The sequence below is a fragment of the Prionailurus viverrinus genome, chromosome B2, assembly GCF_022837055.1.
Source record: "Prionailurus viverrinus isolate Anna chromosome B2, UM_Priviv_1.0, whole genome shotgun sequence".
Lineage (NCBI taxonomy): Eukaryota > Metazoa > Chordata > Mammalia > Carnivora > Felidae > Prionailurus > Prionailurus viverrinus.
This window is the reverse complement of record NC_062565.1, coordinates 45,551,954-45,579,621: the sequence shown is the minus strand read 5'-3', so window position 1 is coordinate 45,579,621 and position 27,668 is coordinate 45,551,954. Positions and strand designations below refer to the sequence as shown.

The 27,668-nt window shown below is 41.9% G+C and overlaps 1 protein-coding gene across 1 annotated transcript; it reads right to left on the bottom strand.

Annotated features, from left to right (window-relative positions):
• Window positions 1–232: 232 nt before the first annotated feature.
• On the bottom strand, window positions 233–27,668 carry OPN5 (opsin 5). The gene is made up of 6 exons (XM_047860911.1): window positions 27,539–27,668; window positions 23,492–23,611; window positions 19,338–19,508; window positions 15,152–15,486; window positions 3,910–4,151; window positions 233–296 (listed from the first exon to the last, which is right to left on the bottom strand). Exons 1-6 carry the CDS (start codon window positions 27,666–27,668, stop codon window positions 233–235), a joined length of 1,062 nt encoding a protein of 353 aa, XP_047716867.1.

Here is a 27,668-nt window from a genome sequence, read left to right as displayed (position 1 = left end):
TTCCAGGGAGGCTCATCCTGGTAATAATATTCCTTACATAGTATCCTACACTCTAATTTCCACTTGGCCATTGGCATTCCCCAGCAAATCCTGGCTGAAGGAAAAAGAGGGAAAGTGTACAAAATATAAAAATATAATATAAAGAGAAAAGTGTAGTCACAATCAAACATCAACAGCAGTGAAGAGGCAAATAAGTGAATAATTATGTCCGTGAGTGATGCCGTGCCCATCTTCATACCTCTTGATGGACTTCCAGCACAGCAGAAGACTTCCTGACTGTGGTTACAGTGTGCAGCCTAGATACAGGAGAAGAAAAACACAACTTAATATATATACGCACACACATACACATACTATGTATACACATCGGTCTTGTCTATCATGAAGATTATACACACAAGACTTGAACCAGAAAGAGAAGGCAAATAATAAATCACTTTAAAATATTCAAAACCAAAGGGCACCTGGGTGGCTCAGTCGGGTGAGCGTCCGACTTCGGCTCAGGTCATGGTCTCACTGTTTGTGGGTTTGAGCCCCACGTCTGGCTCTGTGCTGGCAGCTCAGAGCCTGGAGCCTGCTTCTGTTTCTGTGTCTCCCTCTCTCTCTCTGCCCCTCCCCTGCTTACACTCTATCATTCTCTCTCTCTCTCTCTCACTCTCTCTCAAAAATAAATAAACATTAGAAAATTGTTTTAAATAGTCAAAGTCAAGAAATCCCTTGAGTGGAGCTTTCCAAAACCAGACCACTTATTCATGGCACATTCCGCGTGGCCTAGTGAGTTTTCTGTCCCTAGAACAAACTACATTGCCTACCTATCTACCAACCAGTCAGTTGGGCCCTGTATCTTACCTACAAAGAGTGAAGGACAGCATTCAAATTAAGGTGGTGAGGGAAGGCTTATTACAACGGCAATGCCAGAATTTAGTACTTTTTTTATACTTTATCTTCACTAAACTATTAGGAATATAAAATGCCTCCATCCTTCGCTATGTATTCCCCGTGTCATTTGAACGTTTTTATTGCATCTAAGATTGGCCTAGCTCCTGAAGTCTGGTTTCCCTGTCACTGATGTAGATGACCTCATTGGTCTCTGTGTAAGTGGGGTGAGAGGCTTCTGAACTATTAATGTTTTCCTTTTCCAGGCTCTGGGTCACCGGCTTTCAACAATGGCTGGGTACGAGAACCATCTGGGAGAGCTAACTAATCAAACTAATGAAGGTCCAATCCAGACCAGTGGAAGCCAAATCTCTTTCCAGGGAGCATTAGTTTTTTTCCACGTTCCCCAGGTGTCTCCAATACACAAACAGGGCAGAAAAGCACTGTTTGCGAAATACAGGAGATCTCATCTTGATACCCAGATGAGATGAATAACAGACAGCCTGTCAAAAAGGGCTCTTGGGGGCGCCTGGGTGGCGCAGTCGGTTAAGCGTCCGACTTCAGCCAGGTCACGATCTCACGGTCCAGGAGTTCGAGCCCCGCGTCAGGCTCTGGGCTGATGGCTCAGAGCCTGGAGTCTGTTTCTGATTCTGTGTCTCCCTCTCTCTCTGCCCCTCCCCCATTCATGCTGTGTTTCTCTCTGTCTCAAAAATAAATAAACGTTAAAAAAAAAAAAATTTAAAAAAGGGCTCTTGGCCATGCTTTAGTTCATCAGCTTCTACCAAAATCTCAAGAGGACTCAATTCAGCGGGGGGAATTAGTTAACTTTAAATGAACTGTAAAAACCACTCAAAATTTATTTCCACAAGCTCATATTCAACACATTAGCTTTCTTATTTGAATGCAAAATATTTCCCAAGAGGGTGTCCCATTATAAGCAAATTCATTCCAGAGCTCAGAAAAGGAAAAAAAAAACAGGGATATCAATTAATCTAGTTTAAATTCAATTTGAACTGTTCTGGCAGAGCATTAACCACTCTGGACTGGCTTCTTACCACTTCGTCTCATTCTATAAGCATCTACGTTACCCACTTTCTTAGTTTTTTAATAACAAGAGCAACGACGACAAAATGTTTGCTTTTTCGCTTCTTTGGAAGGTTCTTCTCTGAAGAGAGCCTTCTAAAAATCGGCGACTCCTCACACCGCTTCTGCGTTCCTTTTCTAAAGATGTTCCAAACTTTAAAACCCAAGGGTTTTTTAGCGCTACCGCCTGCTTTTTCCACTGAAAGCTGAGACCCCGGAGTAAGAAAACAGCACTTGCCCTTCAGCCAACCAACTGTTGCATTTCATAGCAACGGCTAACAGGAGCAGGTGAACTGAACTGACTCTTGGCTGGCTGGCTTTTCTGAAGGTCTGAGGCCCCGAGTCACTGCCTTCCTCATAAATTTCTCTCTTTCCATTATTGTGCAATTGAGTATTTATGTGCTGCCTACCCTGAAGAGCTAAGGCACAGAACACAGACTCAGTCCGAGGCAAGATTATGAGGTAGGTGCAATCTGCCTTCAGCCATTCCTGTCAAAGTCCCATCTCTTTCAGAGGAAGAAATGCCCATTATTTTCTCCCGCAACTGCTCTATGAAGAACACTCTCTCTAACCTGCATTCATAATAAAGTATTAATAGTTGATAAGGGAAAAGTGCTGTTACTGCCAAAATAGATGCATTTTAGCATTTGAGTTTATCCAATTCCACAGAAAAGGCATGAACCACCAACAACGTGAAAGAAAAACAAAACAAAACAAAAACCATGAACAGTTGTCACCTAGCCCTTTCCAAACATGCATTTGGTGTAATTCCTACAGTTTCAAATGATGGCTGTTACAAGCAGCTCGTCCCAATTTTAAGTTATAAGTAGTTCATTTGCCCAGATACAGAAAAATGAACCAAACACTGATCTTCTACTTCCAAATTGTGTATTTCTTCTCCTGTACCAGCAACAATGACAATACTGTTTCTTTGTGCCTTTTTTTTTTTCATTTGATCTGTACCCTGCATGGTGAGGACGTTAAAGGTCAAAAACGTAACCACTTTGCTCCAGCACACTGAGAGAACAAGATAATGACCCGTATCTTCTCAAAGCTAGTTCTACATTTCTTCCCCCTTTTGTTTCCTATTTGATACAGGAAAATAGTATTGGGAAACAACCAGACATCCAGTGAGTAAGAATTAATGGAAATCAGAGAACCCATTCCTTCTCAACACCCCTCACCTCCGACCATGCGTTCAGGTGCCTGATCTACACTCTACTAAGACTGGCCCTAACTGGACGCAAAGTCCACACATCACTCTCAACTCTTTACTCACACGGAGCCTTTGGGAACTATGGTGCAGGATCCCCAAACTCATCTGTTCATTTCGTAGCGGAAACAGTGTAGACTGTTTTGAAACCCAGGGGACCCGAATTGAAACCTCCGTTCTGCTACTTGCTGGCTGCGTAAATACAGGCAGCTCGCTTAACCTTAACCTTACTTGTTTTACCTTACCTCCATCTCCTTGTCTGACAAAGAGAAGGGACAACATGGGGCTCTTGTGGGAATAACACAAAGAACCTGAACAGAGAGCAGAATATGTCACCTCCCTTCTCTCCTTCCTTTGCCCGCCCAAATCCTAGAACTCTTAGCTAATGGCAGAAACATCTCAAACAGGAGAATCTGTTCTGTTGTGAGAACTTAATTTTGGATCATTGCCATGTGGAACTGTACTCTTAGGGTAAAATGGATTTGGTCCTAGGTAAGGAAGAGGGATGAATGGTGGTTGCTCAAATAGAGCATCCGTTTGGTATCATCTACCCATGACATTCAACCCTACATATCTGATGGCTTGATTTCAGGAATTTTGATGAAGAGAAAATACAGTCCTCATTACACTACTCCTAAGTGATGAGCTCTAAGCCTAAGAAGATAGCATATCGGAGTGGCTTGAATCCCATTGGATTGTGAAACAGTATCATTCATTCCCAGCTTCCGAAATTTTACCTGAAGTCTTCCAAGGATTTCTTCTTGGTTGCTTTCAAACCACCAGTTTGGCAACAGGCAAATTTGTAATCGATGACCTGGTAAATGATGGGGTTGTACATTGCTGCTGATTTTGCCAGTAGGGTTGGCACCACAGACAGTTGGATGGGGATGGAGTCTGGCCTTCCGAAAGCTGACCACACAGAGACCACCGCGTAAGGAATCCAGGCGATCAGGAAGCCAGCGCAAATCAGCATCGCCACCTGGTGAGGGCAAGTAACAGAACAGAGTCAAAATACTGGGTGGAAATGAAGGGTGGGAGGAGGAGCGGCAGCCCAATTACACCCAAGAAAGTCTATTACCTTTTTCACTTATCTCACCCATAGGAGAGACATTTCAGATGGACTTCAGAGATGTTCAGCCAGAAGAAGTTATTACAATGCCTTGTCCCATTTACCACATCCTATCCAATCTCTACTCCAGAATTGGAATGTACCAAGAGACCCAAAGTTTAACCCTATAAACGCTGTCCGATTTTACATTGGGCATGAACTCATGCTAAGAAGACATCAGTGCTCCTGAAATTTCCAAGACTTCTCAACCCACGTTGATGGAAAATATGTTCCATCGTATTTTCACAGAGGTACACGGGCAATAAATATGTTCACCTTGAAGAAATTTGAAATCACTCATTTGCCTCAGGAAACAGAAACTCTGCTCTTGTTGGAAATTTCAATATGAATCTTCTTCAGAGATTTCTATCAAGTGTTCCTTCTTTTGGCTCATTTTCTCAAGTGTGAGGCTCAGAGAGTGGAAATTCACTAGATATAAAGTAAACAGAATCACCAAGCTTTAACCAAAGTGACAGAGTTGCATTAAGCAAGACTTTTCCAGAAAGGACTTTTCTCTCTCACAAAATTATAATTACCTGGGGAGCCTCTAAAGTTTCAGATCAAAGAATAATTAGAGACAGGGTTTTAAAATGCTCTCACTAGTTTCTCACCATCTGCAACCCAGCCCCCCTACTGACGTAGCCCTAATTAGTGCCCTGTAACTATCTGCCTGACCCTATGGATTATCTCACTTGAATTCAACAACCCCTTTTTAGCAAGTGCCTTGTGTCAGACACAATGCCAAGCGCTAACGGGGACACTAGTACACCTTAGTGCCTGGCTGTATCCCTCTGGAATACAAACCACTGCAGTACACGGCAGAGTAGGATTTAAGTGCCAGCCCGGAGGAGGACCAAACTGCACGGCACGGGGCAAGTTCAGAACAGTTTCACGGGAGACGTGGCATATAACCTGCATGTTGGTAAGTTAAAATAAAGGAATAGCAGTACGATCAGTGTGAGCAAAGGCACAGGTATGTGTGAGTTTTGTACAGAAACTAGCAAGCAATTCACTTTGGCACATGAGATGAGCCTGGAGAGAGAGACAACATGCGTATATTCAGGGGTGTGTGGAGCATATTACCAAGCGTGCACTTCATTCCATGTGCTTTGAGGCACTAGTAGGTTTTTGAGCGGGAGACTTAACGAATGGAAGATTAACCTCTGCTAAATGAACTGGGGCAGGAAGAAATAGGAGGTAGAAAAATCATTGCTCATTCGTTGAATCAACAAGGGTGAGTATTCCCGCATGTTCTGTGCTGGGGATAAAGCAATGAGCAAAGCAGACACCATCCCCGGCCACACAGAATGTCCACTTGTAACAGTTTGTTTAGGCTGCAGCGTAAATAAGAAATAGAAGGGCTCTCGCTTCGAGTACTAACATTGGCAAATGAGGTCCGAGCTTTGGTGTCCATTTTAAACACGAGCCATTTCACGTCCTAATTGAGACAGAGTGCACGAACTTCGAAGTCTCTTTACACTATTATCTACCAGAGTATTTTTTTCTGTAGGAGAAATCATGAAACAATATTCACGTTAGGGCTGTGCAGTGGACATCTGCTTTTGTTTATTTTCCTCTGCCTCGTATACCTTCTACTTCAGCATCGTCTGGATCCTTTCTACCCCTGTTGCATGGAGCTGGCTTCGCGTGACCCAAGCTTGAGCAGAGGCCTGCAGGCCCCTGGCCACCATAGCAAGAACAGGGATGAGTCCATGGCCAGAAAGAGCATGATCAGACCCATCTTTGTGATTTTATAAGGGATTTGTAGGAAAAGTGGAGCTTCCTTTATCCTTGAGTTCCCCAAAACCCAGAGAAGATGAAAAGATGGAACTATCCAAGGCAGGCATCACCACCTCTTTCCCCACCCTCTTTTTTTTTTTTTTTAATTTTTTTTTTTTTAATGTTTATCCATTTTTGAGAGAGAGGGAGTGTGAGCTGGGGAGGAACAGAGAGAGGGAAACACAGAATCCCAAGCAGGCTCCAGGCTCGGAGCTGTCAGCACAGAGCCCATCACGGGGCTCAAACTCACCAACGGTGAGATCATGACCTGAGACAAGTCGGACGCTTAACGGACTGAGCCACCCAGGCGCCCCTCACCCCCATCCTCTTATTCAAGAAGGAAAATAACAGCTTCCGCTATAAAGGTCATGACAAGCTAGCGTAGTGGATCAAGGATGAAGAATGGGACACAAAATACTTTATTAGTAATAGTTAAAGCAATAACATTCATGCATGCTTTTTTGTTTTAGAAATTCAACTGGATAAGTTTTGTTTTGTTTTATAACAAAGTCATTTGAGCACATGTGCATTTCAATACGCATGAGAGCAGAGCTATTATATGCAGGGAATGGTCCTACCCCTACTTGACCTCCGAACAGCCAGCAGCAGGCTGTTTGCCCTGAGACCCCCATATTCGTGGGCCGTGTCAAGAAAGAAGTCTGAAACACCTACTGGAAGTCTCACGTTATAAAATTCCACCCAAGAAGTTCAAGGCTCATCTCTAAAAATGAACTGCCACTGAGACACGCATCAGTTACATTCATTTCGTTCCATTTTACAAATGGAGTCTAAATCTCAGAGCGATGAATGAAGTGAGCGCGGACCTCCTTCAAGCCCTGAGCCCTGTGTTGGGGTCCCGCAGCCTTCCTTTAGGGTCCTGATTCAAAATACTTGCCCGTGCTTAACAATTATCCACCAGCCCCAGACCGCACATGCAATCCCGCTGCTTGTTTTCCCACCTCTCTGCAGAGGGTTCCCCGGGAGAAACCGTATTTGGTTTGGTCTGGCCTGTGTGACTTCATTTGTAAATAGAAAGGATGCCACAGGGCTCAAAGTAAGGGCCTTTTTCTAAATCCCCAAATAAACAATAACTGTATAAACAACACTTGCTTTAGCAGATGTCTGGGAACTTAACATAGCTCTTGCCTTTATCCTTTGGTGACTCACATGATGATTTCACAGTATTGCAAAGGCTGCATTCTGGGTTGCCGTCAAAGTCATTGACAAAAAATAGATTGGCACTCAGTCCATAATGTTTTCTGCATTTTATGTATCTTCTACTTTTATGAGAGTGTGCAATGGAAAGACGAAGGACTTCAAACATTAGCATTACGTTATCCTTTTTAAAAGAACATAGGCGAATTAACTGTACTGTGGTTTTTAAACACAGAGCAAATGCATCATCGTGGCTTTTCTGATTAGAATTAAGCTAAGTGCTTTAAATTAAATGACTAGAAATCAGGTTTAAAGCAGAAGGAGGGATAAAAGCCTAGACCGAAAAGCGCTGCAGAATGTTACTTATATGTTTGAAGTGAATACAAAGTTAACAGAAGCCACATTCATTTTTTACCATCTTCTCATGTTAAAATCTACTCCACAAAATATTAAACATTAAAACATTAAATATTAAAGGCATTTTAAGATACACCCTACAGAATTCTCGCATGTTACACTCATTTTCCCAGTGCTTTCTACTCAACATGGAACGTGTTTAATTTTTCATCAGCCTGTTCCTTGCTTTCCTCATTTCTGAGTATATCTTCATTTCCATTTTCCAAATTTTCTTTTCCAGGTGTCCTTAAACCAGATCTAACACAGACACCTGTACCTGTCAGCTTTTTCTAAGTTGTTTATTTTTTAATCGCTTCACTTTTATTACTGCCTTGTGGTTTACTGGAAAACAGTAAAACTTCAGTTCTTAAATTAGGCAATTTTTGTGGGAGGAAATTCACAGAATATGTGTTCTGCTTCTACAAAAAAAAAAAAAATCACACATCTGCAACCCAGTTCACTTTAAACATACCTTGCTGCAGAAGACAAAGGGATATCTGTATGTTCCAGCTAAATTCAAGGGCATTAATTGAAGTGTCCCAGAAGCAGGACTGTCCATAATTGATTGATTCTAGTGAATCGATCAATTAAAGCAATAATAGAACGGTGGAATTGAAAGTAAATTCTCCAAGTTACGTAAGGCTCTATCTGTGGGTCCAATTCATCTTCACCAGTCCAGCAGATATGGTTTCCAAAAAGGGATGTCCTGCCTTCTCTCTGCTGAGGCAGTGTGCAAAAGTGCAAATATCACAGATGGAGAGGTACTCAGGTTTGGATTCCAACTGTGTTCGGCTCCATAGTGTGAGTGAGACAGAATCCCGGGTTCTCTGAGAATGTCCTTTCAGTTCCTTCCACCAGGCTCCTTTGCCCAGATATGAGTAAGCCTTCTCATTTTGAATCTGTGTACTACCTTGAACAATGAAATGGATGGTTGGGGCACCCGGGTGGCCCAATTGGTTAAGCGTCTGACTCTTGGTTTTGGCTCAGGTCCTGATCTCACCGTTGGTGAGTTCAAGCCCCATGTCGGGCTCCATGCCTAGCGTGGAGCCTGCTTAGGATTCTCTCTCTCCCTATCTCTCTCTCTGCCCCTCCCCTGCTCACTCTCTGCCTTTCTCAAAATAAATAAAGTTTAAAAAAAATAAATAAAAGATGTGCTAATGCAAGAGTCAATGCCAGGTACGCGACTACCACCCCCCACACGCAAGCAGCCTGCCATTGAGTGACACCACTGATGGCAAGGAGGAAGGAAGGTGATAAACTTAACCATGACCTACCTTCACTGGAACCTCAGCTCCTGACAGGTACAAAAATAAGGGTGGTGATAGCTTGCACGCCACCTTTGAAGAAATAGAGGAATTCAACAACCCTAAGCATGTCTCATTTGAGTTTCTTCCTCCCTTCTCTTTAATCGATAGAATGACCACTAAGGCCAACCATCCAAGGCCCTTCTTCATGCACTTAGAAAGAAAAGAATTCTGACAGCTTTGATGTGTCCACCATCATGTGAGCCCTGGTTGTGATCCAAGTAGAAAATATTGATTTGTACTTAAAAAAAAAAAAAAAAAGACATACAAGAAGGAGGAGTGTTCTGCACTTCCCAGCTGCAACTTTCTCAAATCTTAAAATACCACTATTCTATAAACAAGCAAAAGCTGAGATTGAAAGGAGAGGATGTAAATTAGGTCATATCGCTCTGTACATCTGTGTTTTGGGGTTTTGGTCTAAAACTGAACACAACATTCCTCAATGAGGCAGCGGCTGGCTTGAAGAACTCTCACTATCTGGTTCTGCAAAACAAGGGAGACTTCACTGGTCATTACAGATAAACCAAGCCCTTAAGGTGAGGAAACTGCTACTCAGAGGGAAAACGTACTGAGGTGGAGAGGTAAAGTGGTTTTAGCAATAAGAGTGATCGCCATGGGTGCTTAATCCACCAATCTAGCCATTTTGATACAACCTGAGAGTTTTAGAAGGTAACTTAGACAGCATTTAACTCCCCTCTCCCACCTTCTCTCGCAGATGAGAAAACCGAAGCCCAGCCAGGTGAAGTGGTTTTTCCGAGGTGAATCAGTTAAGATTCTGAGTTGCAAGTAACAGAACTTGACTTTGGCCAAGGGAGACAGAAAAGGAATGGGCTGATTAGGACAGAGTGTCACTGGGAATGCTGGACATAGGACTGAGGCCAACCACACAGAAATGACGCCCAAAACGGATGGCCTGAGCTGGCCCTGATGCAGAAACCACTGCTGCTGCAGCCATGCCCCCAGGGGACATCTCCCTGCCCCTTCGCTGGTGTCACTGGCTCCTGAGACAGACTGGCTGGAGCCTAGGGTTGTGGCTATACTCCAGCTGCAAGGGAATCTGGGAAAATTCATGACTGGTCCTTCTGTATCTTTTAAATTAGGAGTCATCCTTTGCTCAGACATATTGTTCCTCCCCTCCACCCCCCAGCAAGACTCAAAATGTTGGAGGTTCCTTAACACAGAAATTCCAAACATGGAAAGGGGTTCAGCCACTGGCAGCCAAAATAAATAACAAATATCAGCTCACTGAGACCCTAAAGTGGGCCACAGGCAAAACTGGGATTGATTCCTAATTGAAATTCTTTCCTTCAACAAATATATATTTTTAACATATATTTATGTATACATCTTTATTCATATTTATTTATATTTAACTTACACTAATATACTACAATCAATTATATGTTATACCATATGACATTATTATATAATATATATATAATTGTTTGTGTGTGTGTGTGTGTGTGTATATATATATATATATATATATATATATTTGAGGCATTGTGCTATGTCCTGGGGACACAAAGCGAACAAAATGATATAGTTGTTACTCCACAGTAACAACTAATGACTAATGTTAAAACCAGACATTGAGCAAATAATCACAAAAATAAATATGCAATCATAAATTAATTATAAGTCAGAACCAGCTCTAAGAAGAAAATGTAAAGACAGCAGTGACACGTTGTAATAGGAAGATTTGAATTCAATTCGGGAAATGCTCTTCTGAGAAGTGACATTTAAACTAAGAGCACTTATGAAGAACCAGAGGAAATGAATTAATCGGTTTAAAAAATAAAAAGCAATGCCGTTCAACTTTCCCACAAACTGACCCTAGAAGCCTCCTGGGGGGGGGGGGGGTCTCTGAATATGACCCCTCCATGATAAATAACACTCGATGCGCAATAAGAGATAATCATTTGAGGAAAGCAGAGATTTACATTTGTGATTTTTAAAAAGACTTCAGGGTGAAAGAACAAAGCAAAACAAAATGCCTCTCAGTTATGAAAGGGACGGAGGATCTCCAGCCAGGGGTCAAGGGACCACTTACCGCTCATCAAGGTAATTAGATGAACTTAGTTTATTCAATTATGTATTCATTATCGTGATCATGATTAAGCATCTAGGAGGCCCTAGGCAGTGAGGCTCAGAAGCACACAGGACGCATAGCACTTGCGATCACCTACCTACTAGCAAAGAAGAGGGACCAGTGTGTGATTCAATAAAGCAAGTGTTCCAAGTGCTCCTATGGCTCATTACAGAGGGACTTCAACTAGCCAGGGGCAATCAGGAAGGCGTTTTGGTGGAAATAAGGGAAATGAGCAGAAATCCAGATCCCAAAGGATCTAGATACTAATTACAGACCTGAAACTTATAGATGATCTACATGTGTTAAATGAATAAATATGAAGTACTAATCCATACCACATAATAATATTTGGAAAAATTAGTCTGTGCTTCTGGTATTTTCTTCCTGTTACTCCACCACCCCCCTCATTAAAGCAGAAGCAAGAGTGTTCAGTGCATTGTGTGAAGATTTTTTCAAGCAGAAATATCCAAAGAAGTAAAACATTCATTTCTCAGCTTGTGAGTTTTAAAATAGAAATTTGAAACTTACAGGAGAGAAAATACTTGAGAGAAAGGGGGTTCGGATGTGCGAAAAATGACATCAAGCATCCACAGCCAGAAACTTGCAGGCCTGGAAGCATCAATCTTACTGAATGGGAACAATTTTAGAGGCATGCACGTGGTTACAGGTTTCCCACCCAAGAGTGGGTAAAAGGCCTACAGCTCGAAGGTGAAGGGACCGCCGAGGAGCTGGTAACTGACCTTTAGAAATTGTCCTGAGGGACTCCACTGAACTACACACAAGGGGCCAGGGCTGGTGTTGGGGGAGCAAAAGACCCTTAATGCATTTAGGGATATCTTCCCAGGGTCCTTCCCAGGGTCCCAGGGTCCCAGGGCAGGAAACTTCCCAGGGTCCCAGCCAAGCTCCCAAAATACACATGATGAGTTGCAGTCAAAGGACAGGGAAGTAACTAGAATTGCTGACGAGCCTAAAGAGACCTTCTAACTGGAACAAGCAGGATGCAAAGTGACCCATGACGGCTGATGACTGAGACCAGAAAGAAACCTAAATATCTCAGCAATACCAGGGTCAATAAATGAACAACCAGACCAAGAGCCCCCACCCATTGACACTACGGAATTCTGAAAATCTCCCTGGAATTTATACACAGCCCTGGGAGAAGGAGGAAAACCCCAAAGCAACTGAACTTATGCTGATTGTCTAATATTAAGTTTGTGTTACAAAGTCAAATGTAGGCACGAAAATGAGATTATACTGAGTCATAGAAATATAAAGAGCTTTTGTTTGTTTGTTTGTTTTATTTCTTGGGCTTTTTTTGCACACCTCTGTTTGCACTCTTGTGAAATCTCAGCCTACCAGAAAGGGCTGGCAGAAGCATCATTTTTAAAAAATTAATTAGAGGAAAACTACAAACTACAGAGATATTTGTAAATGGAATGTCAATTTCTAGGTTGATAAGACCAGCCTGGCAAAATGCAGGCCCAGATAATAACCCAGCTGGAAATAATTAGAGCCCCCAGAAAAGTAAATGATTTTGACCCCAGAATCCAAGGAAGTGGGCTTTAAGTAGTAAGCTTTCAGACCAGGCTGTTCTAAAAGATCAGAAGCACCAACTGAATGAGCAAACCGCTCAGCCCTAAGAGGTAGTTGAATGGAGGAAAAGCTTTCTCAGACAATGAAAAGGCCCAGTATGAGGTTGTTTTTACTTATTTTTACTCAGTAGAAAAAAAAATCAAGATCAAAATTAACTAGTAATGGAAAACATTTCAAATTTAGCACAGAAGATGCCAAAATAGAAAGCTATGTTTATCAATGTGGGTTGAATTTTGATTTACATTATTTTGTGTTTAAGTGTAAGTAATTAGAAGCATGTTATATTCAGGCTATTTTAATATAAGTTTTATATATACAAATGAGATGCAGACATATTGGATAATATATAACATATACAATATAGACATTATATGTAATATAATGGCACTTAGTGTATGTTAGAAGAAGATGCGTATAAAATAAAATCATACATATATATGCCTACATTTTTCATTTAATATCTCTCTGGTTGATCTGGGCTGAGTAAGCCTGCATACTTGATCTATACAGTCCAGTCCAGGTCAAGGAGAATGATGACCACAACCCGAATTAAATGGTGTGTGCCGAGTTTCACCTCCTATGCAAAATGATTTTCAGAATCATTCACCAAATTGCCCACCCGCCAGAATACACAAAAAACAAGATGCCAGGGTATTTATAAAAGTTGGCTGTGGGCGGAGTTAGGCAATTCCATTAACCAGAGACCAGATGATGAATAACAACAGACTCAGAGAAACTGGAGAAGAACCCCATGGGAATCAGGATCTGGACTCAGTGACCAAGACCATCAAAATGCCTTGAAGCCAATACCATTGGAGGGTGGCAAGAAGTGAGAGGAAGTCAGATGACATTTGAGCAGCTTTCCGCTATGCCAAATAACGGGGCTGCAAGGTGAACTCAAATCCACCTACGAGTGTGACGGATGTTACGATGTTTCTCTGGGGGTATTTTCATAAAGTACTGAGAAGAGAAATTTTTATTATTGTTGTATTTACTGTGTCCCGAAAACAGTACTTGGTCCTGAGTAGGGTTTGGATTAAATGTAATCCGAAATTAACTTGGATTAATTTATTTGGATTAATTTTTATGTGTGTGTGTGTGTGTTTTTTTTAATCACAGATAAGAGCACAAAGGAGAGCTAGAAATGAAGAACTGAATTCCTGATCCTGGATTTTATGGAAACATTTCTTTCCATTTACAACCAATTATAAGAGAGAAGTAGATTATGATTCCTGATTCTGCATTTTCATCCCAATAGAATTACTCTATGATTAGATTATGAGCATAGATTTGCAGTGATGAAAACTTCCCTCAGAGCTTGTTTTTATTCAGCAGGTGGAGCTCAGGAAGGAAAAGTCAACCAGAACCATGAAGAATCTCTAGCTCACACTTTGCAACCAAGACACCCTTGCACTATCTCGAAACATCTGCAGTGTGAAGAGAGGAATATTACTAGAACCAAGGCCCTGACTTCTTAGAAGCGACCCCGGGTTCAGAGGGAACTGTTACTATAGGTCCCGAGACAAGTGGTCCCCAAGTAGGTTGTGAGGACACGTGAAAGTGGGATATCAGTAATAGGATTGGTTGGGACCAAAAGGAAGGGTTAGAACCTTAATCTGCATTTATTTCTTCATCTTTAAAAGTAAAATGGAAATTAGCATGTGCTAGTGTCAAATATACAGTTTGACGGTGTTAGCTGCATGTCATTTATATTGACATGTGTGCAGAAAAAATATTTTTCAATGTAAGGGTAAGACAGGATGAAAGTGGAAAGACCACTGCCTCATACTTTCCCAGAATTCCTTAAAATTACAAGAGAATAAAGGAACTGCGGCTTCTTCAACACCTTCTATGCACCAAATGACAGAATAACATGCTTTATCTCGTTGAATCTCCACCACAATCCAATGAGATCATTGGTACTATTCTTGTTTCCCAAGTGAGGAAACAGAGATTCAAAGAATTTCAGTGTCTAGCTCTGGGTCACAAACTTCACAGGTGTTGGTCATGGAATGAAAACCCCAGTCTGTTTTCAAACTGTGTGTTCCTTTCCTTACACTACAATGCCTAAACAGCTGTCAACTCTTGACGTTAGCATTTACCAAGAAACTCCACCCTGCAGGAATTATGTTGCATTAAGATAAGCTTCCCATAGGACAGCAGACATGGTAAATAATACGAGGTGACAGAATGTCCTTCACACCCACCAACGTCCGTACAAAACTATAAATACTCTGAGGCATCTCATGATGCTTAGAACTTATTCTTATTACAACTTAAATAATTTTTGAGAACCAAGAGTATCTTATTCAATAGAGACCAGTAGATCCACCATACAAATTAAGTAAATATTAGAAGTATGTGTGTGTAAATGAGAGACAGACACAAGAAAAAGAAACACTACAAAGGTTTAGATAAATAATAGCAAAGTTGAGCAGTATGTAAAGAATAGGGACTCTAAGTTCTCCCAGTCCCTAGCATCCCCTATCCTCTTTGCCCCACGATGTTTTAAGTGATTACAAAACACCTCTGTAAACTGTTACTGTAGTTACCTTGGTCAGTTTCATTTCCAGCACATGGCTGCTATGTATCCGACTGTCGAAATGAGCTACTTCTTTGGAGGAGGACTTAACCTTGGCAATGATCTTCACATAGGAGAACACAATCACAGCCGTTGGGAGCAACAGGCAGAAGAAGAGGATGTTCAGGATGAAAATCTGGCCGCCCACGGAGGCCTGGGCCAGCCACCAGTCCAGGGTGCATGAGGTTCCGAAGGGCTCAGGCGCGTAGTCCCCTAGACCTACCAAGGGCATGGTGGTCCAGAAGGAAGCATAGGCCCAGATGACTGCCAGGCAGATGTAGGCGTGCTTTCTTTTCAGCCAAACCCCTGGAGGTAGAAGAAAAGCGTTACCGGGATGTAATCTGCCCTGTACCCAAATACCTCCCCTCGATATGTCAAATTCCACATCCAAAGAGTTATTCCATTGGATTCTGGGAAAAGTGGTCAGATAACTGAGTTCTGAGGGAGAGTGGAGTGAAGGGAGAAAAGTTCCAGAGCATGGGCCTTTTTCCACGCAAATAAAACTAGAAGTGCTTTCACAGGGAAGGTTTCCATAGGCACACGGGAGCCTTGGGAGGGGAAGGGACAAAAGCTGAGGAAGGAGGGGCAGTAGAAAGATGAGAGGGTGCCGAAGACAATGAAGGAAGGATCTTAAGAAAGCATCTAGAATGACCTTTGAGATCCTATCCAATATAAGGCCCATTGGTAGACCAGAAGGACCAAGCGCCAAAAACCATGTATCAATGGTTCATCCAAGATAGAGTCCTTTGGGAAAGGTGGAAATGGCAACACATTGTTTGTGCCTTTAAATACCCTTCTGCCTAAAATCTTCCATGTCTCTCATCTCATTTGTCCTCATAAGCACTTGTTGGTGGGGGTCGGTGGGCCACCACCATTACTGCCTGTGACCTTAAAGTGACTGTCCCTGCTTCACAGGAGCAGATTTTGAACCTTCAAACATTACTAACACAGCAGTCATGCTCACACAGCCATGGCAAGAGAGGTAGAGGATTTAGTTAGATTGTATCATGCTCTGCAAAAGTAATTGGGGTGGAGTGGTGCCTGGGTGGCTCAGTCAGTTAAGCATTCGGCTCAGATTGTGATCTCACGGTGATGAGATTGAGCCCTGCATCAGGCTCTGTGCTGGCAGCACAGGGCCTCCTTGGGATTCTCTCTCTCCTTTTCTCTCTGCCCTTCCCCAACTGGCACTTTCTCTCTCTCTCTCTCTCTCTCTCTCTCTCTCTCTCTGTCTCTCTCTCTCTCTCTCTCTCTCAAACAAATAAACATTAAAGGTGACTCAGTTGGTTAAGCCTCTGACTTCAGCTCAGGTCATGATCTCGTGGTTCATGGGTTTGAGCCTCACGTAGGGCTCGGTGCTGACAAGCTCAGAGCCTGGAGCCTGCTTCAGATTCTGTGTCTCCCTCTCTGTCTGCCCCTCTTCCACTTGTGCTCTGTCTCTTTGTCTCTCTCTCTCTCTCTCTCTCTCTCTCTCTCGCACGTGCGTGCACTCAAAATAAATAAACATTAAAAAATTTTTAAAAAGAAAGAGTAGTTCTGTGGAAATATTTTCAGGAAAACAAAAATTAACCTCTAGGTTTTCAGGAATAGTTTCCATCAACCAAAAGAGAATTCCAAGAAGAAGAAACAATGTAGTCATCTAAAAAAAAAAAAACGCTGTAGAACACTAGTGATCATTTTCCAAAGTTCAACACACCCACCAAAGACAGGGTAGCCTGATCTAAGTGCTGCAGCCTACTGGGAAAATTACCTTCACACCCCATTTATCACCTCAAAGAGAAAGGGCTGGAGAAGGGAATCCTCACTGCCTTGGTTTGGAGTAGCAAAGAAGAAATATTGGAACACATTCAACAAAAGCCAAATGATCTCTTCATCACAGACTCCAGCCTGCCTCTGCTCAGTGCCACGTGGTTTGGGAAGTCAGTACGGCCTAATTCTCGTTTCTAGGACTTGACCCTTTTCATGCAACCTTTCTAGACACCCATGTTCTTAGCAGTAAAACAGAGTAAATAAGACGTACATTGCTGACAGGTTTTGATAAGAGTTCGATGAAACAATGCCAGGCCTGATTTGCAAACTACGAAGGACTACAGTAGCATGATTTTTCAGTCTTGTGTTTGCCTCAGCTCTTGCAAGAAATATAACAGATTGTATCTGCATTCTATTGTCTCTATTTTTCTCAAACACATGGCATTTTTTTTATCACAAAATGCAAATTTCTCAAGCCCAACCAGATAGAGGTAAGGATCAGGTAGCCACATTTATGTCAGCTCTTGCTTGTCCATTATAATGGGTAAAACACTGGCACGGATAACCACATATATTTAGGGGGATGTGCATAGGCATACGTATAAGCATTTATGGTTAGGGTTACTTGGCGAGGTGTTGGATACTTACATTCGAGTATGGTGAAAGGCTGTCAAGTACAGGAGGGAGTAGATTAGTAGATTGGTTCTGTGTTGCTCCAGAAGTCAGAACTAGGACCAATGGGTGGAGGTTACTGGGAGGCAGTTTTGTCTCAATATAAGGAATAACATTGTAACAATGAGAGCAGACCAATCAGAGAATGGGCTGCCTTGTGCAGTAGTAAGCTCCCCGTCACTGGTCACTGGAATTATTCAAGAAGAGGCCAAGTGGCTGTCTGTCAGGGATGCCTTAAAACAGTTTATCACATTAATGGGAGAAAGGTCTACATGTTCTCAAGCGGTCTTCTAATTCCAACATTTTAAGACACCGTGTAGAGGGCTTAAGCATGAGTCAAAGCAAATGGTGAAACCATTCTATTGAGGTTCAATCTTAAAAGAAGCTGGAAAAATATATACAGTTCCTATATGGAGAGATGCCCTGCAATTATTCTGGGGGTGGGCAGGATCATCTCTTTCATTGACACCACGCCTACATTCAAGAAAATATTTAAAAAGCAGAGACATCAAGGTGTAGAATTTCTTAAATATCCCCAAGAAGTGGAAATTCTGCCTTCTCATCTATAAAATCTATAAGTATATTTAAAATTTATTGGAAATAACCAAAAATAAGTTTATAGAAAGAATTTGACTCTGAAGTCATCCAGTATATATACAATCGAATATTTTTTTATATCATTGGAAATTCTGATTTAAGTTGTTTCTAGTGGAAGTTTTAATCTGTTTAGAAAAAGAGATGCAAATTTAAAAACAACAACAAAAAAGTGCTAGGTCGTGAAGATGATGGTCCATGACCTTACCCTCCCTCTGAACAGTTTCCTTGGAGTTTGGGACTATAAACTCTTAAAATATAAAGGAAAATTCTACCACACTGAAAGCATCAAGTTGACTTGATCTTTCCCCCCTCAGGCTCCAGGCCATCCTCCGACTCCATGGTCGCAACGTCAATGAGACAGTTGACAGATTAACACACAGAGCAGTTTTATCCAGAGGGGGCCAGTATTATTCCCTGGTTGTGCCTCGTTCTCAATATTAAACCTGAGGGCCCAAATGCTTCTCTTTTGGGTTCAATAAGTTCGCAGAAACCCAGGAAGCAAAAGCAATAAAAATGTATTTTTAGCATGCTGAATGCTCTAATTATTAAAAACAAAAACAGAACAAAAGAAAACTTTAGTCCCTGAAAAATTTTTTATGGCTCTTCCCTCATCTTTCTACCTACAAGACTACAAAAAGAACGTTGAGTGTTATTTCTGCACATGCCCTTTCTTGCCCCCACGGCAGCACAGCTCTCTAACTTGGACCCGGACTCTTTGGAATTCCTTATCTCTGAAATCATGGGGAGCCTGAGTCCTCAATGAGGATCAGAAACATCTTTCTAATAATTACACTTACCATGTGGGGAACCAACTAAACCATCTCGGAACTAACATCCTTTCAATGCATTTTATTTCTTTGTTTGCACAGCAAAGCTTAGACACTTTATACAAGGAAATGATACTTTCCGAAAGCATTGTAGCCACACACCAGAATTTCCTATAAAAGTAGAATTAAGAGAAACCTACATGGACACAGGTTCAAGTCTTTAAACATATGTTAGAACAAAATGAGCTATAAATAGAAATACCCTTGGTCTCTTAGGTTATTAGCAATCTCTGTTCATGACCTATCGGTACAATAGGTACAGTCTGACAGTCCACTAGTTTTTTCTATCAGGGAACAAGAAACCTTCGTACTTACCATAAGATAAATAGCAGATTTTCAGGTATCGATCCAGGCTGACAGCAGTCATGGTGATAAGGCTTCCACAGCCAAAGAAAAATCCAGCCCATCCATACCAGCGGCAGCCAATCCAGCCAAACACCCAGCGGTGACAGAAGCAAGAGATGATGGTGAACGGTTTGCCTACAACTAGAGGGCCAAGCAATTTGTCAAGGGATGTTCCCTCCAGTTAAAATTACCCACCTGCCTCAACTCCCTGTTGAGTTAGTCTATTCAGACAAGAGATACAGCTATTTGAGTCGATGGTAGGTTCCCTTGGTCTACAACCAGACCCAGACTTCCGGGATTTAAACTATTTATTCCTTCAGCCTCCATTAGTGTTTTTGTGTTTTTTACATTCTAGAAAACATTCGTCTATTTTTTGCACCCTTCGTATTCAGCTATCACATTCAATCTTCACGCTCCCAGAGGGAATAGTGCTGAGGAAGCTCTCTAAAACCTCCATCTGATCTATTCTATCATGAGGTTCTCTAACCTTTCTGCACCAGGAAAACCGAGGAACCCCTAGTCACGGGTGCCAGCCCCGTCCTACCCCCTCCCAGGTGTGGCCCTTCTTCAGTAGACAGAGGTACACCGAGTTCTTGAGAGTGGAGCCAGTTGACACGTGTTTCTTGAGTGCCTCTGTGAGTGAGACACACATCTCCTCTAGTGGTCATGACAGCTCCATTGTGCTAGACTTACACCCCCATTTCAGAGCTTTCAATCCCAGTGGTCTTGCCCTCTTGTCAGTGAGGATACTGAGTGTAAAAGAACTGGTTCTTATTCAGCAAATAATGATTCAGTGTCTCTTATGTAACAATCTCAGAGCAAGGTGCTAGAGGACAAAGTGGAGGTCAAGACAGACAAATGCATTTTATAATAGGGCAGAGAAGAGAAATACGTAATTTGTAATGTAAGATACGACACGATGGAATGATCGTTAGTCATTAGTGCTGTGAGGAAAAATGAAACAGGAGGAGATAGATAGAAATTGTTTTACATAAGGGGATTAGGGAAGACCTCTCTGAGAACATGACATTTAGGAAGATGTCTAAATCACTGCTAGAGAACTCAAGCAAGTATCTAGAGGGGAAATGTTCCAGGCAGAGGAGACACGAACTCAACGCTTAAGGTTAAGTGTCAGCTGGGTGGGTGCTAAAGGCTGCAAGAGACAAGTGAAGGTGACTCGGATGGAGTGAAATTAGTATCTGTTGTGCCTGGGACTATTTTAAGCTTCCGTCTGGAGTAGAGCCTTTGGTAAACCTTCGGAATGTCATCTAGAATGCCTCTCCCTTCTCCGCTTAATAAAATGGTTGCATTCTGGCTGCACACTAAAATCACTGGGGGAGTTGTTTTGCCTTGCTTTGCTTCCTTTTGTTTTACTTTACTTATTTTTTATTTTTTTTAATGTTTCGTTTTGACAGAGAGAGACAGAGAGACAGACAAAGAATGAGCAGGGGAAGGGAAGAGAGAGAAGGAGACACAGAATCTGAAACAGGCTCCAGGCTCTGAGCTGTCAGCACAGAGCCCGATGCTGGGCTGGAACTCACGAACAGCAAGGTCATGAGCCCGGGTCCAACGCTTAAACAACTGAGCCACCCAGGTGCCCCTGTTTTACTTTAAATAATCAATGTCCAAGATTCCAACCCCCAGAAAGTCTGATTTAATTTATGTGGAACAAGCTCAGGCATCAATATACTTCAATATAGTTTTTGTTCTTTTAGCTTCCCAGGTGATTCTACTTCATATGCACAATTGTGAGCCATATTAGTTACATAGATGAAATACACCTGGTCTCTAGTATGCACTTCAAGGTGCGTATAAGGGAATACAGTGGGCCAGGAAAAAATAAATAAAACAGGCAAATATTGTTAAGGTTTACTGGAATGGGAAATGTGTTAGAGATACTCAGAAGTTGAAAAATGATCTGGGTTCGTCAGCAAAAACACATGGAAGAAAATGTTTTCTTGGTGAATTACTCTGAAGACATATGCAGAATAATGAGGTGGTTTGTGCAATTGTAGAGCAGGTTTGCTTGGTGGGAAGCATTTTCAATGTATCAGAGCAATTAAGGACCTTTTTATTCAAGTTTAGTCTAATTCGGCCTTAAACATGAACCTGGTAGTATTCTCTGGTGAGGGATGTGGATGAAATGGCGGGTTTCATTTGAACATTTTATGTTCAACACCAGGGAGAAACCGATTGGGGGTGAGCAGGGAGGAGTTGACCGGGAAAGCTATCATTTATGTTGTGACACCGCCATCGTGTGGCCATTGCTAAAATGGCAGCCATTTTTCAGCTTTGCAAATTGCCAGGGTTCGTCTTGGCGATTTTCACCCATGGGGTATGACGTAATATGCTTCTCTTAATGTGCACGTGCATTTCCAATAAGAGCTCCTGATATTTAAGCCTGTCCATACTGAGTAAAGTCTTCCCAAGTAAGGAAGGCCATGCAAATTCTCAGGGGTAGCACATCTGGTGATAAACAGTGACTCAACAGTAGAGGCTTATTACTGAGCCTTGTTTTTGGAGATTGGCAGCCGCAGAAAAATCCACTGATGAAGGAAGAACCAAGTATCAGAAAACATTTTAATAGGGACGTTTGAGGTGGGAAATTGCTGAAAAGTTTCCAGTGGAAAGAGGAATTGATGTGTGTTGTTTGAACTCAGTTTCCCCAATTCTAGTAACTTAAGACCATACTCCAATCAGCAGAATTTGGGATCCAAAGGCACATTTGAGTGTATCTAGGCAACCCTGGAACTTTATAGATGAAAGCAAAGGGAGGCTACTTATCCAAAATCATTTATATTTTAAAAGTGAATTACAGTTAAAGAGAAATTTGATTCCAATTCCTCCTTGGCTCGGTTATCAGAGGATCCAAAGAAGCAACAAATAAACCAGTGGTTTCCAATTTGGGCCACACATTAACTTACCTGGTAATACCAATTTTAAATATCCTGATACCCAGGTAACATTCTCAATCAAGTAAATAAACATTCTGGGTATGAAACCCAGTGGTGAGGTTTTAAGGGGGATTTTTTTGTGTGTGTTTTGTTGTTGCTGTTTGTTTTTTTCTTGTTGTTTTTGGGTTTTGCTTTTGTTTTTTGTTTGTTTAAGTTCCCCAAGTAACTTTCTTGTGCAGCCAATTTCCAGTTTCCAGAACAACTGAACTGGAAGCTTCCTACACTATCAATCAGTCCTGAAGCCACATTTCAATATATCAGCAAGACAGCCCTCCCCTCTTCCTGTACTCACCTCTCAGACCATCTCAAGACTGTTTTTTTTTTTTAATTTTTAACATTTATTTATTTTTGACAGAGCAAGAGAGAGAAAGAGTGAGGGCAAGTGGAAGACAGCTGGAAAGAAGGAGACAGAGGGTCTGAAGCAGGCTCCGTGCAGTGAGCACAGAGCCTGATGGGGGCTTGAACCCATGAACCATGAGGTCATGATCTGAGCCGAAATCAAGAGTTGGCCGCTTAATCGACTGAGCCACCCGGGCACGCTTCTCAGACTTCTTCACCCATCACTGAAGCTTTTTTTTTTTTTAAGTTTATTTATTTTTTGAGAGAGAGTGCGAGTGGGGGAGGGGTAGAGAAAGAGGGAGACACAGAATCCGAAGCAGGCTTCAGGCTCTCAGCTGTCAGCACAGAGCCCAACATGCGGCCCGAACCCATGGACTGCGAGATTATGACCTGAGCTGAAGCCGGACGCCCAATCGACTGAGCCACCCAGGCACCCGTTCATACTGAAGCTTTAAGACCTACTCCCTTGGTGTTTAACAGATTTCCAAAAGGGCAGCAGGGGTATAAAAGAGCTCAAAACCATGATCTGTAAGTTTCTGTCTTCTAAATCATTTAGCTGGTACACTCTGAGGTGTAGCCTTAGAAGGTATCATGCATTATTCCAAATTTACTCCTTGTACCTCACGTGCTCAGCACACAGAAAGGACTCAATAAATGTTAAATGGATGATCTGTTTAGCCTGATCACACTCTGTCGACTTACCACAAGCTCTGTAAAGATGATGTGTGAAGGGAGGAGCAAAAGGAGATGGGGGAGGGGTGATCTCTGGGCCAGTGAGGACTTGAGAATGGGGCACAGCTCAAACCCCCAAAGAAGAAACGGTTGTGTTACCTGAAATCCCCAGATCACAGATTGCTAAATTGATAGTCATTATTTCCGCAGGTCTCAGCTTCTTCTTTCGTCTAGAAGACATATAAAGGACATACCCATTTCCAAATGTGGACAGAATCCCTACAAGGAAAAATATAAATTCCCGCCGTTAACACTAGGATTTGGGGTTCCCTCGGTTATGAAACACTTCTCAATTTCAAAAATGGACACCATAGGTTTAGAGGGTAGTGAGAGGACTCTAAATAAAAATCTCAATTAAGAAGATGAAGTAAAAAGCATGAGTTGCGAGTGACAGGCGAGGGATGGGTTGCCTCCAAAGGGATAGGAGTCAGGGATCATAAGACTGCACTTACCCAGAAAAAGGAACTGCTAATTTCCCAGTGAAGCTCAGGAGGGTGTGGGAATCCCCATGGTCAGTTCTTGTACTGGCCCCCAAGATGGAGTACTTCCTCAGCCACTTTTACCAAGTATTGGCTTTATAGAACTCCCTCCCTCTAAGAAGTAGGGTTAAGCCCTTGGCTCTTGATAAATTCTGACGCTGAAGTGACCCCAACCAAACAGGGTGCTTTCACTATCGCCGTGGACTCCTGAGGGAGCACCAGCAGTCAGGAGAGGCAGAGGCCAGATAGGGCTGGCGTAAACCCCTGCAAGGAAAGGGTCATCTCCTGGAGACACATCCCGGGACTTCTTGCCTCCTGAGGACACATGGACGCTGGGTGTCTGCTGCTTCTACTGGACTAGGTCTTAAGGGGAAGTGGGTGACAGTTGATAGTATGGGCTCTCCCCCTCCCACCAAAGGGAGGGAAAGTGACCCTCAACCCTCCAACCTACCAATAATGGTATAAATGTGTTCCCACTTTTTTATATCCTTTTATTAATGACTAATTGGCTTTGGCATTACAATGATACTGTTCAAAAGTTCTTACAAACCCAGTTTAAATCCAAAAAAGACCCAATCCCTACTGACTTTATTTAAGAAAAGAATACACCTACTTCCATAGCTTAACATGTAGAGTAGATTTCTTCAGGAATTCTTGCTTCATAGTGTAGCTGTGTATAAATGAGAATCTGGTACAGCTGCCTTTAGTAGTAAGGAATAAGGAGAGTATTAACAGGAGAAACCCAGATTTTTCTATGTTAATTTCTACTTCTCCACCACAATTCATTTTAGGGGCAAGGAAAGAAATGTGTGTTTCAGCTGATGGTATGAAACCACCAGGAACGAACTGCATTGTGCGCTTAGGAAATTATGAATTCCTGGAGTCAGCGCTGCCTAATGGTCTGTTAAAACCTCTTTAGCTTTCTTAAGACAGAAGAGGAAAAAAATAGAAGAGATTAGGGAGTTCTAGAGCAAAGCACCTAAAATGAAGCCTACATCTCATTAAAGGAAACCAGTTAGCAAGGCACACTGGGATATTAAAACGTGAAGACATGGCTTGAAGAAGTTCAAACAAATGCCTTCTACTTTGTATCCAAGAAGATTAAAAACAGTAAGTATACATATGTATTTGATACACAAAGCTCCTTTAAACACCCTTTGTCTTTCTACTTCTCTTTTGAGAATATGGATTTTCTTACTTTTTCTTTCTTCAATTATCTTTACGAATGTTTCATAAGGCTTCACCCAGTGCCCAAAGCATTATCACAAAAAGAAAAGTCAACTATCAGCTGCATGTAGAGTATTCCCATAGGCAATCTTCTCTGGAGGGGATTATCAAGAGAATGCAAACTTATTTTTGATGATAAAGGAAAACAAGATTAAGAAGCTAGAGGCGGGGGGGGGGGGGGGGGGGGGGGGGATGTTTTTTGATGATCAAAATCCTGACTCTCACTATGAATACAAAACAATGAAATCTCATATACAGACTGTTAATAATAAACCAAGTATCTATAGTAAAAGGGTTGAGGGTGGAAATGGGTCTCTAATTGATTTCTCCTCTATCCAAGGTCACATCTGTCTTTTCATCTTCCAATTTTCCCTAAGACTTCCAGTATTTAACCAAACTCACCAAGAATGTCATTGAACTCTGGTTCCTTGAAAGGAATCTGGGCATATTCCCATACCTATCTTAGGAGGGGTGAAAAACAGACATAGCACCAAATCCAAGACTGGGTCTAGGATGAGTCTAAATCCCTCCAAATGACCCTGGCCTCACCCTGAATGGCTGTTCTGGAACATCTTCGGCTCCACTCCCAGCTCCCTGAGTCATCTGATATTCCCTTTGTTTGGGGACTCTTTTTGGACCTATTTTTCTAGCTTCACCCCAGCATGCCCATTTCAGACTGACTGTGGATTTTCCTTCCATCCCCAAATAAAACAAGTGAGAAATTTTCCTGATTGCCCAACCCACCCAGCCTGGTTACCTCTCTTCCTGAGATCCTCCCTGCCAGCACAGGGAATGGACTGTGATCCCTCCCTCTTTTGTGTTATCTGGAGAAATTTGTCAGGTTAGAGATGCTACTTTTTTTTTTTTTTAAACCAATTCTTGCAATTGACTGAGACAAATTCAATTTATAAGATGTCAATTGTTGTGCCTTTTCTGATAATTGAAAGTACTTGTGTTTAATGAAAATGCAGTGTGGATTTTACTATCAGATGGTCCCTGTCCAGAAAGAGAATTTGCCCATTTTGTTCACTGCTGTATTCCCAGAAATTTAAACAGTGGCAAAGAATGAGCACTCAATATATACTTGTGTTTGAAAGGACATGAGGGTCCATTTACAAGAAGCAGAATTTAAATCATCTGATAATAGCTAACAATCAAGCCAAGGACCCAGGGAATCCCTCTGCATGGAATTTCTGATTCAATCTCATCAATTCCTTTTGCCTCAAGCACTGACCATAGAGGTGTCTCCAGACTTTTCTAATGAGTTTTCTAATTTCGGGAGGTTAAATGAAATTCTTAGCCCGTAATAAATAGATGGGAGAGAGAGAAGGAGACGAAGAGAGAGGGAGAGAAGGAGAGAGAAACAAAGCTTGACCCAAATCTGAAAAGATTAAAGGCAGACACCCCCAAAGACATAACCCACCTGTGCACTGGTTACCCAAATGTAGAACACCAGTTTTAAATTTAAGAAGTTTTGTGGTTGAATTCTAATCGGCTAGGCTACTGCTGTCCGATAGAAATACAGTGTAAACCAGAAATGTGAGCCGTATGTATTTCAAACTTTTCTGTTAGCCGCGGTAAACAAAGTAAAACAATTACTAAGTTGATTTTAGTAATATATTTAACCTAGTATACCTGAAATGTTATGAGTTTGACATGTAGTCAATTTCTTTACATCCTTAATGAGCTGTCTTTACATTATTTTCTCTAGTGCTAAGTGTTCAGTATCTCGCGTATATTTACACTACAGCACATCTTTTGGAAAAGTCACCATTCAAGTACCCAGCAGCCACACATGGCCACCACATTGGAAAGCACAGTCTGGAAGCAGGTGCACCATGTTCTGGATTATGCATAAAACTTTTTGACCCTGGGCTTACTCCCATTTTATTATCAATACATTTTTCCACTTCTCACCCAAATCACTTAGTGATGCCATCATGGGGCCACTCTACTTTGGGTGCAAATAAACTTAGCGTGTCTGTTGTCACCACAGTCCGGGGACAGTTCCTCAATTATGAGAAGAGGAGGTGATTTCTAGGGTCCTTTCTGAGCCTATCATCTTATGATTATATCAAAAGCATTTTTTAAAAAGTAAACGAACCACTGTATTTAAATAAGATATCATTATAATTAATTTTATTATTCAGAAGACAAACCTACTCCCAAAGCAACCAAAATAGTCTCAGGATAAGTGATTTTGCTATAAAACTTCTATGATGATCAAGGGAATATCCATCACTAATAATAAAGATAATAGAGTCATTTCTATGAAACATTCACTGAATTTCACAATGCCACCCCATCCTCTACCTTCTTCCCACTCTCCAGTTCCACTCAAAATATCTACATAAATATCTGAATCCTTGTGCAAAGTCAACATGTTAGCCCATGAATTTCCTACACGCAGCCTTTGCGCAGAAAAATTAAGGAAGCTTACCAATTATTGTTAGGTAAAAGCCAGCCACTAGATCCGCTTCCCAAGAAAGTTTGGAAGCAAAGGGGTCCCCTTCTCGAAGGTAGTGTGGCAGGCGCTCATCTTGGGGCGGGGCAGTGTGGTTTAGCGCCAT